The following is a 12,294-nucleotide window of genomic DNA, read 5'->3' as shown; positions in this document are numbered from 1 at the left end:
GGTGCTGAGGCAGGGGCCCAGCAGCGCTGTGTGCAGCAGGAGCCGGGCTTCGCTCTCCCTTCCTCCAGCTGCTGGGGTGCCAGAGGGGAGGGAGCCGCCTGCTTTGAGGCAATGGGCAGCAAAGGCGCCAGTAAAAGGCGGTGCTGAAGTTGTGTGCTCTGTGGAGAGCGATTTGGGGATGAAAACAGAGCTGTTCCTCTCTGTCCCTGAACAGGGAGCCGCGGGAGGGGACAGCACTGGCCTGGTGCAGGGGGTGGTGTGTGAGGGACCCGAGCAGTGGGGGCGCAGGGGAGGCTCCAGCACCTCAGCCCAGCCCTGGGGTCCCTTGCCTGGGGCACTGCCCCTGCTCCTGGCTGCAGCCTCCGCCACCTCCGGGCTGTTCTCGGTGGCGGTGACGAGGAGCTGGCAGATGACAAGGACAGCAGGAGACAAGGAGCTGGCAGGTGACAAGGGCGGCTGCAGGGAGCAAACAGCTGAACACCCCCTGGGCTGTGCCCCTGGGGCTGCTGGCTGCGAGGACGGGCCGGCAGCCTCTCCCTCCTCCTCTGCTTTGTTTGTCCGCCTGGGTGGGTGCGAGGACAGGACAGGACGAGTCTGTCCCTGTCCCCAGGGACAACGCTGCGGGGTGGGGACAAGGGTGGAGACCTGGCCCCCGTCCCACCAGCGCGGCAAAGCCCCTAGGGCCGGGATCCGTCCAGCCCAGGGCCGAAGGATTTCACCCTCAGCCCAGCCGCTGGGATGGGGGCGGCAGCGGGTCCCCCCCACGGCCCCGAGGCGGGGGGCCACTACCAGTTCCGTGTCATCGTGCTGGGGGACGCGGCCGTGGGGAAGTCGTCGCTGCTGCGCTGCTACGCGGAGGGGCCGGGGGGGGCTGTGCCCTGCCCCACTGTCGGCGTGGATTTCTACAGCCGCACCGTCCCGCTGCCGCCCGCCGGCAAGGCCAAGCTGCAGCTGTGGGACACGGCCGGCCAGGAGAGGTTCAGGTGAGGTGGGGACGGGGACGGGGACCCAGCTGGCTCGCCCCCACCCCGGGAAGCTGGGGCACCCCGGTGCGATCAGACAAATCCCCCAAAAACGCACCCAGGGACAGATCCTGGGACCTCTCCAGCCCAGCAGCCCCCCGCCAAGAGGCGCGTCCCTGTCCCCCCGTCCCGGTGCCCGGGCTCTGCGGTGTTTTGCTTCGGGTTTTGCTCGAGGAGGCAGCAGCGGGTGCAAAGTCCCCGTTGGGAAAGGCCGGGGTGGACGGGGATGGGCAGCGAGGGCTCGGCGCCACGGTGACGCTTTTTGGGGCCGTGGCAGCTCCTCGCTGAGCTGGCAGCGAAGCCACAGCTGGGCTCGGGGGGCAGCCGAGGGGACCGGGCTGCGGCTGGGCGATCGCCTCCCTGATTGCATCAGCCTGCGGACAGCCAAGGAGGCTCAAACGGGCTGCGAAAGGGCTGCATTCGGCAGGGGTCCTGCTCTGCCCCGTCCCCGGGAGCCTTTCGGGGCGCTGGGGGAGTTTCCCCCGTCCCCATTCGGCCCGGTGCAGGCACAGGGGGTGCTCAGCGCCCCCGTCCCCGCTGTGCCCAGGTCCATCACCAGGTCCTTCTACCGGAGCGCCGCGGGCGTGCTGCTGGTCTTCGACCTCACCAACCGGGCGTCCTTCGAGCGCGTCCCCGAGTGGTACCGCGAGGCCGCCGGCGACCGCGCCGCCGCCTTCGTCCTGGTGGGTCACAAGAGCGACCTGGCGGCCGAGCGAGCCGTGTCGGCCGAGGAGGCCGGGCGCCTGGCGGCCTCCCTGGGCATGGCCTTCGTGGAGACCTCGGCCCGCAGCAACCTCAACGTGGAGCTGGCCTTCGAGACACTGGCGGGGGGCATCCTGCGGGCGCTGGGCCGCGGGGCCCTCGCCCCCCCCCGGGGCTGCGGCGCCGTCAGGCTCATCCCCAGCCCCAGCCGCCCCCGGCCCCCGGCGCGGGGCGAGCCCCAGGGACGCTGCCAGTGCTGATGGGGACGGGACCCCCCCCCCCCCCAGAAACGGGGATGGAGCTGGGGAGCCGCTGCCCTGCCCTTTGCCCGGAGCCCACCCCCCTGGGGGATCCTGGGGCTGAGTTCCCACGTTGGTTTGTGCTTCCAGCCTTGGTCTGGGGGCTGTGAAAACAATAATCCCCCCCCCTCCAGGGGTGTTTTTAATAAACCAGATGCCTTCCGCATTAAAAAAGCTCTTCTGAGTGCTAGAGCACCGGCGTGGAGCCCTGCCTCTGTGATGGGGGGGGGGTCACTGCTGGGGGGGTCACCCCCACCCACCCCGCCAATACCCCCCAGTGCCTCCAGCTGGATGGAGAGGAGCAAAAAAAAAGGAGTTGAAGGGACCCCCACATACACGCACCCAGCACCCAGCACCCCCCTGCCGGGCCAGGAACGCCTCCCGCGCCCCGGGCGCAGCGGGAGGAGCGGCAGCACCCTGCCCGAGCACGCAGCGGGCGCGGGGGCGGTGGGTGCCGGCGGGGCGCAGCGGTGCCGCCGAGCGCCCATGGAGCCGCGGTGGCAGTACCAGTTCCGGGTGATCATGCTGGGGGACTCCACGGTGGGCAAATCCTCGCTGCTGCGGCGCTACACCGAGGGCGTCTTCCTGGACGCCGTCAACCAGACGGTGGGGGTGGATTTCTACGTTCAGTTCGTGGAGCTGGAGCCGGGGCTCCGCGTCAAGCTGCAGTTCTGGGACACGGCCGGGCAGGAGCGGTTCAGGTGGGTCCCGATCCGGCCGTGGGGTCTGGCTCCGGAGACTGGGGGGGGGGGGGTGGAGGTGGGGAGGCATCGGGGGCCAGGTTTGGGGGGGGGGGGGGGGGGGGCTGTGAGCCCAGCCCTGGGGGCTGCTTGGGTAGGGCTGTGCGCTCTCTCCACCCCTGCCCGATGACGAGGAGCCCTTTGGGGCTGCCTCCTAAGCCCTGGCTCCAGCTCCGAAGGGGCTGTGAGACCCCAAAACTGCGTGGGACTGGGGTGCTCCTGCTGGGAGCGGGGCGAAGCGGCTTCCCCATGCTGCTGGGCACCTCCATGCCACGTTGCTGGGGACAGGAGCGCACCGGGGACCGCGCCGCTCGTTGGTACAGCAAAAGGTTCTCCTGCTCTCGGTGCCTTGAGAGCCCCGCGCTGGTTCCCCTGGGGCAGGAGCTGGGCTGAGGATGCTCAGGCGAGAGGCAGGGACAGGAGGGGGCGATGTCCCCCCCCCCCGGGGCAGCACACAGGGGAGCCCCGGGCGCCGCTCACCCCGCTTCTGCTCGCGCCCCAAGGTCCGTGACGCGCTCCTATTACCGCAACTCGGCGGGGGGGATGCTGCTCTTCGACCTCACCAACCGCGCCTCCTTCGAGAGCGTCCGGCGGTGGCACCGCGAGGTGACGGACACGGTGCAGCCCTTCCGCGTCGTCTTCCTGCTGGTGGGCCACAAGAGCGACCTGGCGGCCGAGCGCAGGGTGGGCAGGAGGGAGGCCGAGCGGCTGGCGGCCTCGCTGGGCGCCCAGTACGTCGAGACCTCGGCCAAGGACGCCAGCAACGTGGCCCAGGCCTTCCAGATGCTGACGCTGGCCATCTACCGGGCGCTGCAGAGCGGGCTGCTCGCCCCCTGCGAGGCGTGGGACGGGGTGAAGAGCAGCGGCCCCCTGCCCGCGCCGCTCCCGGCTCACGCGGCGGGGAAGGAGGAGAAGAGGAAGAAGTGCTCGTGCTAGGGCCAGGGGGCTCCGAGCCGCCCGGTTCTGCCGATGTGTGAGAGGTGAAGCAGAAATGGGGCGGCCGGGGGCAGGGAGGGGCAGCAAGAGAACATTAAACAGCCCGTGGTCACCTCGCTGCCTGCCCGTGTTTTCCTGGGGAAGGGGGGGGCGGTTGGGGCCGAGGCTGCCGATGGGAGCGGGAGCGCAGAGGGGCCGCGTTCACCGTTCCTGGTCTCTCCTCTCCTGCAAAGCTGTCCCCACGCCCAAACAGGAACCGCAGCCCTCCCCGTGCCCTTAGGTCCCGAAGCTCTCAGCAGCACGGCTCCAGGACTGATCCCAAACCCCTCGTGCCACCCAGCTCACCGCGCTCCGTGCTCACCAGGAGCGTGCAGCCCCGCTGCGTGGTGCCGAGCAGCTCCGTGCCCCCAGCCCCGCAGCGATGCGGGAGCAGCTTCTCCCCTCCCCGAGCGCCACCCAGACCGACCTCGTCTGGGGCTGCGCTTGCCTTAGTGCAGGCCCCGGGGCTCCCGAGGTGGCAGCTCCAGGGAGGGAGGACAGAGCCGAGGACAGAGCCCTTCCTTCAGCCAAGGGGGCTTCCCCTGGGGGTGCGGTGCTGGCAGCCCCGGAGGCCGAGAGCCTCAGCAGCGAGCTCGGCACACACCGGCCTCCTTTTTCTGCCGGCACCCTCCTCACCCCGTCCCTGGGGAGGGCAGGCAGCGGGACATGGCCTTTCCTCACGTCCCAGGCCAACAGAGCAGCAGATCGCCTCCACTTCCCATCCCCAGCCCCCACAGCACTCCTAACGGTGCCGGTGTCCGCGCGGCGGCGAACCGCTCAGCCCGGGCCGGACGCAAGGAGCCCAAGGCGGGGGGCGAGGCGCCCGCCCAGCCCCATTAGCGCCTGCCCAGAGCCCAGGCAAACCCTTCCGCTCGCTTTAAAGCCCAGGAAAGCTCTCCCAGAACCAGCACTGCATGTGGAAAACAAGCTAACGTGGTGGTTATCTCCCTGGCAATTCCTCTGCGCGCCGTCTGAAGAGCACAAGCCCGTGCCACGGCTTTAGATTAATAACTTCTTTATTCATGTAAAACAAACGCAAGTATTTATATAAACACTGACATTACAAAGTACTGGAGCAGGTAGGGGCAGGAAGGAGGAAACAAAAACCTCTACAGATGCTTCTAATACTGTCCCACACAAGATCAAATGCTCTGTCCCTTGGATAATCACTTATACGATAAACCACTTTCAAGTCACAAATAAAAGTCTTTGTTTTGGAGATATGTTGCGCTCTTACAGGGAATGAGGACGGGGGCGTAGAATGTTTTTGGCAGATCTCGTAAAGTCAGATATTGCTGCACCGTTAATAAAAAATATATGCTTCTCTGTAAAGCATTAAAAAAAATATCCCATGGATGGCATCGCGGAGGCTTCAGTGGAGAGGCAGATATCCCAAAACGCACTGGCGTCATCTCCCAGCTCTTCCCAGGGGCTATTTCTTGGTAGTTTTGCGAATCAGCGCCATTCTCTGCAACAAGAAAGAGCAAAACGTGGGAAGCCAGCCCCAGACAAGGGCACTGCAAAGCAACTCGGAACGCGGCCGTGCGGGAGCGGCATTATCCCGGGTTCTCTCAGGACACCGCCCGACTCGTTTCCACACAGGTCTTTCAAGTCCATTTGAATCTCAGAGAGGTCCCAGCCGGAGCCAGAGGAGAAGGAAGCGCCTGTGCTCCCTGCTCAGCGCCCTGCGGGTGGTTGGATGAATAGTGGCCCAAAACCCACCTTCGGGAGGGGAGCCGCGATAACGTCCCCGCTCTTGAACGGCTCCCGCAGGGCGCCTCCTTCCCCGACCCTGACCTTACGCTTAAAATCCATCCCCCCGAATCATTAAAGCAAAATTCAGGGGAAGAAACGGAGCTGCCCAGCTCTGCCCCCCAGCTGGAAACCCAGAGCGCTGCGCGCAGACGCAGCGGGCGCCCTGCCTTGCTCACAGCACAGCTGAGCACTGCCTTGGGCCGCAGACAGAAAGAAGCCCGAGGAACCCGAGCCAAAGCCTGCCAAAGCGTGTCGCGAATCGGCGTGGAGCACCACAGGCAGCCTCCCGGGACGCTGCAGCACACGGCGTGGGTCCGCAAACGTAGCGGGGGGCTCCGGTGACTTGCAGGCAGTCTGAGTCCCAGACTCAAGACTTCGCTCAGGCGGTCCCTCGGGGTACCTCGGCTGTGCTTCTGCCTCCTCCAGCCCTTCTGCAGTGCTCGAGGGAGGAAGCCCCAGGCCCTGCCTTGATTCTGAACCGCCTGCAGGGGCAGCACCAGGCCTGGGGAGGCAAGGCGAGAGCTGCTCTCGGCGCCGCGCTCATTCACGGCCCTCGCAGACCTACAATTATTCCTCCAGCGTCTGCGGATCCGCGAGCAAAAGACTCTCACGGGCCTGAACTGCAGCTGCTGCGAGGCCAGGGCAGGTGCGGGGAGGGGGTCCAAGGGGCTGCACGGGAATTGAACCCGCCGCACGTGGGTACGGATTTCCTGTCGAGCCCGAGGAGTCAGCAGGGTGTTCTCCCTCCCTTCGGAGCTCGAGATTTCCAAGGGGACAGCTGAGGAGCTGCTGCCTGCAGCTCTCAGTTGCTTTTTAACCCTTCCAACCTGAGCTGCCGTTCAGATGGCGAGCGCTACCGCTTCTGCCAGGGCACAACCCGCACGGCACCGCCAGCAAAGGAGGCAGAGCAAGCTCCATCCTCCGCACAAACCGCCGAGAAGGCTCCGGAAGCGATTTCAAGCCCAAACCACTTGGAAGAGGCGACAGATTCACGTAGTGCCAGGAGCCCGAGAGCATCCTACGCGCAGCAGGCTTCCACCACGCCACTCTCGGTGCGCCCCTGAGGGCCCCTTACCTGTTTGTGAGCTTCTGTAGTGCAGGCTTTTTTGTAGGGTCTGATTTCTTCAGAGCCAAAGCCCGGGATCCACATGTTCCACTGACGCTCTGGAAGAGAGAGCGCGGATCAGCACGCTCCTCCCCAGCTGCCCGCTGCACGAGGAGCCCCCTCCTAACTCCCACAGCGCCGGCACGCCCGCCTGCAGCTGGTGCTACACGCAGCTGTGTGGTGGTGGTGCTCAGAGCAGCTATAAAAGCCTTTCCGGAGGGCTGCAGGGCACTAAAGCACGCTGAAGGTGCAGCCCCTGTGCTCGGGACCCCCAGCGGAGGCCGCTGGGCAGCTACACACTGCACAACTGCAAATGAAACTCGGAGAGGGAGAGGCTGGGGCAGGCAACCCGCTTATTCCCCACTTAGGAGGGTGTTACCCGGTGGCAACGAATCTGTAGCTGCTCGTGGGTTTTCCACCCCAACACCGTGGCCGCGGGGGGTGTTCCCGGCTCTCCGGCGAGGGCAAGCTCCTTACCGAGGTGCAACTGCACGTCCTTCACCTCCAGGGTGTTGGACTTGCGATGCCGGGCGAGCTGGCAGGCAGCCGTCACCACGCTCTCTATGAAATCGTCGGCGATCTGCAACAGCATCTGCCACAGAACAAGGACAACCACCAGCCCTGTCAGCGCTGAGCAGCTGAAACTAGGTGGAAAACGTGAGAAGGAGCCCTCAGAAGCTAAGGTTTCAAAGGCGCACGCTACGGTTGCTGCTCTTTAAAACCTTTCTCAGCACCGGGAAGCACAGACACGGATGGCTGGAGCATACCGCAGCGTAACACGAACCAAACCTCCCCCCCCCCCGGCCTGGGACAAAGGGCCACTGGTCCGTGAAAAGTCCTCCATCAGCTCTTTGTGCAGCCCCCGCCATGGCTTTGGTACCTACTTCCTCCACATCCTCATCCAGCTGCTCGTTGGGGTCCACCTCACGCACCAGGTCCTGCAGCTTCTTCTTGGTTAAAACCTGAGAGGGTGAGAGAAGAATTGCCTGCCGCTCCTTCGGCAAAGCAGCCGCCCCCCCGCGTCCCCCGCTACCCCGCGGCCCCCACGCTGACACGCCGTATCAGCCCCGGAATGGCAGAGATGAGACACGTCAGGTGTTAAGGAGTCATTTTCGAGCACGAGCGCCTGCTCCGGACCGAAAGCAGGGTGCAGCAGCCCAGGAGAAGTCAATCTCCCGCCCTAAGCTGGCACCAAAACGCCACCGGCTGAAGCGGGGCTGCTGGCGAGAGGACAGAGGCACAATGAGAAGTCTTAACAGGCAAACGCAAGCGACATTGCAGTGCCTGAATCTGTGCCCGGGACACAAAGGAAGCACTTCCAGTGCTCTAGGGCTCACCGCCTTCAGCGTTTCAGGGGGAACGCAGGCACACAGGTGAGTGCTGGGTTACGGCGGGGCACACGGCAGCACCCTCACGGCCCGAACAGGGCGTGGGAGCAGGAGCTGCACTGCTGCTGAGCCGCCGGGCCTCACGGGAGCAAGGTGAGAGCTGGGGCTGCTCTGGCGTGCCGCCCCCAGCACCAGCACATCCCAGCTCCACCGCTCCGGCTCTCTGGAGCCCCAGGAGAAGCTGAACCCGCTCCTGGTGCCCCTGCACGGCTCCAGCGGGGGAACTGCTGTGCCTGCGTGTGCTGGGGACTCGGTCCTTCTCCTTTGGGCAGCCTCCCGCACCACGCCGGTAAGACCGGGGCTACAAATCTGCATTTTTGTTTCCCTGACCTAAACCACGTTGAAAAAAACCTTCCCAGTCACGGCCCCGATAGAGATTTTCTGGAGACCGACGAAGCCTCTGCACCTCCGACGCCCGTCCCCAGCCCAGCCCGAAAGCTGGAAGCACCACGTGAGGGTGTTTGCTCGCTCGGGGCAGTAACCGATACCCTGACGGATATCGGGTTTTCGTTAGTAATTTAAGGAAGGAGAGGGGCGAAGCCACAGGCAGGTCTGAGTTTCTCTCCCCTGCCCTCCTCGAGCCGGGGCTGAAGTTACCTGGTTGCTTTCGGGACTGAGCCGCCCTCCTCCGCTGGGCGTCCCCGGCATCTTCGCCACGGTGGTGCTGTTGGCCATGGAGCTCTGCGGGGGGGTGCTGGCCGGTTCCGGCTTTATCGAGGAGAAGTTGGAGAGGTTGATCAGGGTAGAAGGGCCAAACTGGTTCATAATCTGCTGGGCTTTAGCTTGTAGGTCATACAGCTTGTCCAGGTCCTGCTTCTTCTTGGGGTTGTGGGGACCCAAACCGATCAACTGGAGGAAGAAACGGAATTGTCGGGGTTAGCAGGCAGAACTCAAAGGGGTGCTTTGGTCCCTGCCCGCAGGAGGCCATGGTGTCCTGGAGGGCCCAGAGGTTATGGACTGGGTCTCTCTGGACACAAAAAGAAGGCAGGAGGATGCTTAGAAGAGAAAACGTTCCCCGGTCTGTGAGGAGTTTGCCACGAGAAGCCCACGGGGCTGTCTGCACGCACGCCGCTCGCACCGCAAGCAGCTTCGAGGGCGAGGCCGTGCTCGGAACCGAGACTGAGCGCACGGACGCGGCCAGGAGCGCTCAGCACCGCGGCGCTCGGGTCTTCGTCCTCCGCAAGGCTGCGACGCGGAAGCCCGAGCCAGGAGCCCGCAGGGTTCGGGCTCCCCAAGGCGGAGCTCTCGTTTCCGGCAGCGCCACGCGAAATCCTGCGCTGGGACGCGCGGCCAACCCTCGGCCTCCCGTCGCTGCCGCGCGTCGCGAGCGCTGGAGGCGGTTTGGGAAAGGAGGCCGGGGAGAGGCGGCCGCTCGAGGCCACGGCTCGGGCGCGGAGCCTGCGCCGTTATCCCCACCCCGACAGCTCATCCAGCAGCTCTGCAGCACCCCCGCGTAACGAACCCAGCGCCGGCGCCCTTCACCTCGGCCGCCAGCCGGCGTCTTCCCCTCCTCCGAGCAAGGCAGGTTAGCTGGGATTAATCCACGCGGAAAAGCGAGGCGGCACTCCCGCTTAGCCAGGGCCGGTTTAGTGCTGCGTCCCCCGCGGGCTCATGCTCTGCCGCACCCTACGGACGCGGAGCCGTTCCTGAAGAGTTCACGTCGCAACCGGGTCCCCCGGAGCCCTCAGCCACTTTCCAGCCTGCTCCGGTTTAACCGAACGGCCCTTACGATCGCACCGACATCGTTTCTGGGCAGGGAGCCCAGCAGCAGGCGCGTTCTGTTCACACACCTCAGCTTTCGCACCGGCTGACTGCGTCTGTTTGTCCCCCCCATTTACAACCCCCTCGCCCGCCATGCAGGGGAGGAGGCGATTTTCGCCCCCAGGATCCCGGGCCGAGGCACGCTTTGTCAGCCTGAGGCGGTTTTGCTCGTTCATCTCTCGATCTTGCGGCGCCCGCAAGATCGCCCGAGGCAAAACCAAGGGGACGCGGAGGCGCCACCGCACGCCTGCATGCTGCCTGGGGGCGAGCCCCCGTTTACTTACAGCTATCTGCGTCTCTACATCTTTTATTACGTCCGCCACTGCTGTGGGCCCAGTGAACGGAGAGGCCATCCCCAGAGCCTTCCCGGTCCGTCAGCGGCCAGCGTTAACCTACTCTCTCTTCCTCCTCTTCCATCTCTCTCCCGTTCCTACGGGAACACCGGACAGTTCTCGCGTCACCCACTCTCTCTGGTGAGGTGCCGGGGGTTTCAGCAGGCCGGGGAGCCGCTGGGGCCCTTCCCACGGCGCGAGAGGCTGCGTGGGGCAGCGGCGAGCAGCGCGGTGCTGCCGCTGCGGCATGAGATGAGGCTTCGCACGGGGTCCTGAAGCAGCAGCAGAAACTCGGCCGCGTTTCCTTCTCAGGTCGGAATGCAGAGGGGCTCCCGGCACCCCCTGCAGGAGCAGGTCCTGCGGCCTCAATTAACACCACCGGCTCCCTACAGACCCGCTGCGGTTCGTTAAGCGCCGGCTCTGCGGCGCAGGGCCACTCACAGCCCTAACGAACACCCGCGTGAAGCCCAAAGCGAGCTCTCGGGGCGCTCCGGGGGCTCCGAGCCCCGTCAGCACTCCCCGAGAACATGAAACGGGCTCACGGGGGGCTGCGGAGCCCGGCAGGACTCCTGTCCCCAGGAGCACCCAACGGGGTCACAGAGCCGGGGGGCTCCTCGCGGAGGGGGCAGAGCGGCGAGGTTCCGCTGCCCCCGGGGCTAGGCATGCACGTCGGGGTGGTAGTTGTCATGGCGGGGCGGTGGCTCTGGACGTCAGGCGGTTAGTTACCGTGTCGGGGCGGTAGTTCTGGACGTCAGGCGGTTAGTTACCGTGTCGGATCGGCAGTTCTGGACGTCAGGCGGTTAGTTACCGTGTCGGGGTGGTAGTTCTGGACGTCAGGCGGTTAGTTACCGTGTCAGATCAGCGGTTCTGGACGTCAGGCGGTTAGTTACCGTGTCGGGGTGGTAGTTCTGGACGTCAGGCGGTTAGTTACCGTGTCGGGGCGGTAGTTCTGGACATCAGGCAGTTAGTTACCGTGTCAGATCAGCGGTTCTGGACGTCAGGCGGTTAGTTACCGTGTCGGGGTGGTAGTTCTGGATGTCAGGCGGTTAGTTACCGTGTCGGGGCGGTGGTTCTGGACGTCAGGCGGTTAGTTACCGTGTCGGGGTGGTAGTTCTGGATGTCAGGCGGTTAGTTACCGTGTCGGATCAGCGGTTCTGGATGCCCAGTTGTTGGTTACCGTGTCGGACCGCCAGTTCTGGCCGTCAGAGGGTCAGTTACCGCGCCGGGGCGGTAGCTGCGGACGCCCAGCTGTCGGTTACGCTGCCGGAGGCCAACGCACCGCCCGGGGGAGCGCCCCTCACCCGCGGTCCCCCGCTAGCTGCAGGGCGCCGGGCTTACAACGGGTCCGGAGGAGGCCACGAGGCCGCTCGGCGGCCGGAGCAGCTCTCCGCAAGGCGCAGCCGCGAGCTGGGGCCGCTCGGCCCGCAGAAGGCTCCGGGGGCGCCTGGCTGCGGCCCCCCAGCGCCTGAAGGGGCCCCGCAGCCCCGGCCCGGCTCCGTTTAACCGGGCGGTACCGGCCCCGCCGGCCCCGGGGCACCGCGCTCGTCGCTCCCCAACCCCCCCGGCGCCCCCTCAGCCCCCCCAGTCCTCCCCAAGCCCCCCCGGTGCCCCCCCCCGTACCTCCCCATGCCCCGCGGCCGGACCCGGCCCCGCCGCCGCCGGCTCCGCTCCCTCCGCCGCGCACCCGGAGCCCTTCCGGGGGCAGCACCCGGAAGCGCTTCCCCGTGCCGCCGAGCGGGCCGCGCGTGCGCGGGGAGGGGGCGGCCCGTCATGCCCCGCGCGATTTGCATATCGTCGCTCGGTTGCGGAGCGTGGGTTTTTGAGGTGAAAAAAGGCAGAAATCGTTAAAAAAATAAACGAAGATAGGCGGAAAAAATTGAGGAGGAAAGGGGAAATGAGGAGGGAATTGTCTCTGTTGTCAGAACGGAGGATGGCCTCGCCGTGATCTAGAAGGGGTGCGGGCGCTTTCCGGAGGCGGCGGCGCGGGGCGCAGCCCTAAAAAGGGCTTCTGCCGTGCGTGGCACGGGGGGGCTCCGGCCGCCCCCGCGGAATCGACATCAAGAGATTTCGGGAGCACAATTTTTGCGCGCGGGGCCTGCCGGTAACCGCCTGTTCCGGCGCCCCTCGGGCCGTGGTGAAGGACAGAGGCGAGTAATGGGAGTTTCGGGGGCTTGGGGCCGGGGTTCTGTAAGGGGGCGGGCTGGGGTGTACCCCG

At 65.9% G+C, this 12,294-nt stretch overlaps 3 protein-coding genes across 4 annotated transcripts; 2 read left to right on the top strand and 1 right to left on the bottom strand.

The window, feature by feature from the left end:
- The first annotated feature begins 2 nt into the window (after positions 1–2).
- RAB42 (RAB42, member RAS oncogene family) lies at positions 3–2,197 on the top strand. The gene is made up of 2 exons (XM_080566649.1): positions 3–983; positions 1,570–2,197. Exons 1-2 carry the CDS (start codon positions 739–741, stop codon positions 1,982–1,984), a joined length of 660 nt encoding a protein of 219 aa, XP_080422775.1. The 5' UTR covers positions 3–738; the 3' UTR covers positions 1,985–2,197.
- Positions 2,198–2,304: 107 nt separating this feature from the next.
- LOC308182303 (ras-related protein Rab-39B-like) lies at positions 2,305–3,826 on the top strand. Its single transcript, XM_080566646.1, has 2 exons — positions 2,305–2,724; positions 3,267–3,826. Exons 1-2 carry the CDS (start codon positions 2,315–2,317, stop codon positions 3,697–3,699), a joined length of 843 nt encoding a protein of 280 aa, XP_080422772.1. The 5' UTR covers positions 2,305–2,314; the 3' UTR covers positions 3,700–3,826.
- Positions 3,827–4,736: 910 nt separating this feature from the next.
- Positions 4,737–11,857, bottom strand: TAF12 (TATA-box binding protein associated factor 12). 2 transcript variants are annotated; one of them, XM_080566650.1, is made up of 7 exons: positions 11,700–11,778; positions 10,032–10,177; positions 8,584–8,835; positions 7,483–7,560; positions 7,076–7,190; positions 6,569–6,657; positions 4,737–5,206 (listed from the first exon to the last, which is right to left on the bottom strand). In XM_080566650.1, the coding sequence occupies exons 2-7, from the start codon at positions 10,098–10,100 to the stop codon at positions 5,171–5,173; spliced, it is 639 nt and encodes a 212-aa protein (XP_080422776.1). In that variant the 5' UTR covers positions 10,101–10,177; positions 11,700–11,778; the 3' UTR covers positions 4,737–5,170. The 2 variants fall into 2 exon arrangements, with proteins under 2 accessions (XP_080422776.1, XP_080422777.1); XM_080566651.1 differs by lacking the exon at positions 10,032–10,177 and having other exon boundaries at positions 11,700–11,857.
- Positions 11,858–12,294: the final 437 nt, after the last annotated feature.

The sequence above is a fragment of the Anser brachyrhynchus genome, assembly GCF_964034855.1.
Source record: "Anser brachyrhynchus genome assembly, chromosome: 24".
NCBI lineage: Eukaryota > Metazoa > Chordata > Aves > Anseriformes > Anatidae > Anser > Anser brachyrhynchus.
This window is presented reverse-complemented; position numbering and strand designations above follow the sequence as displayed.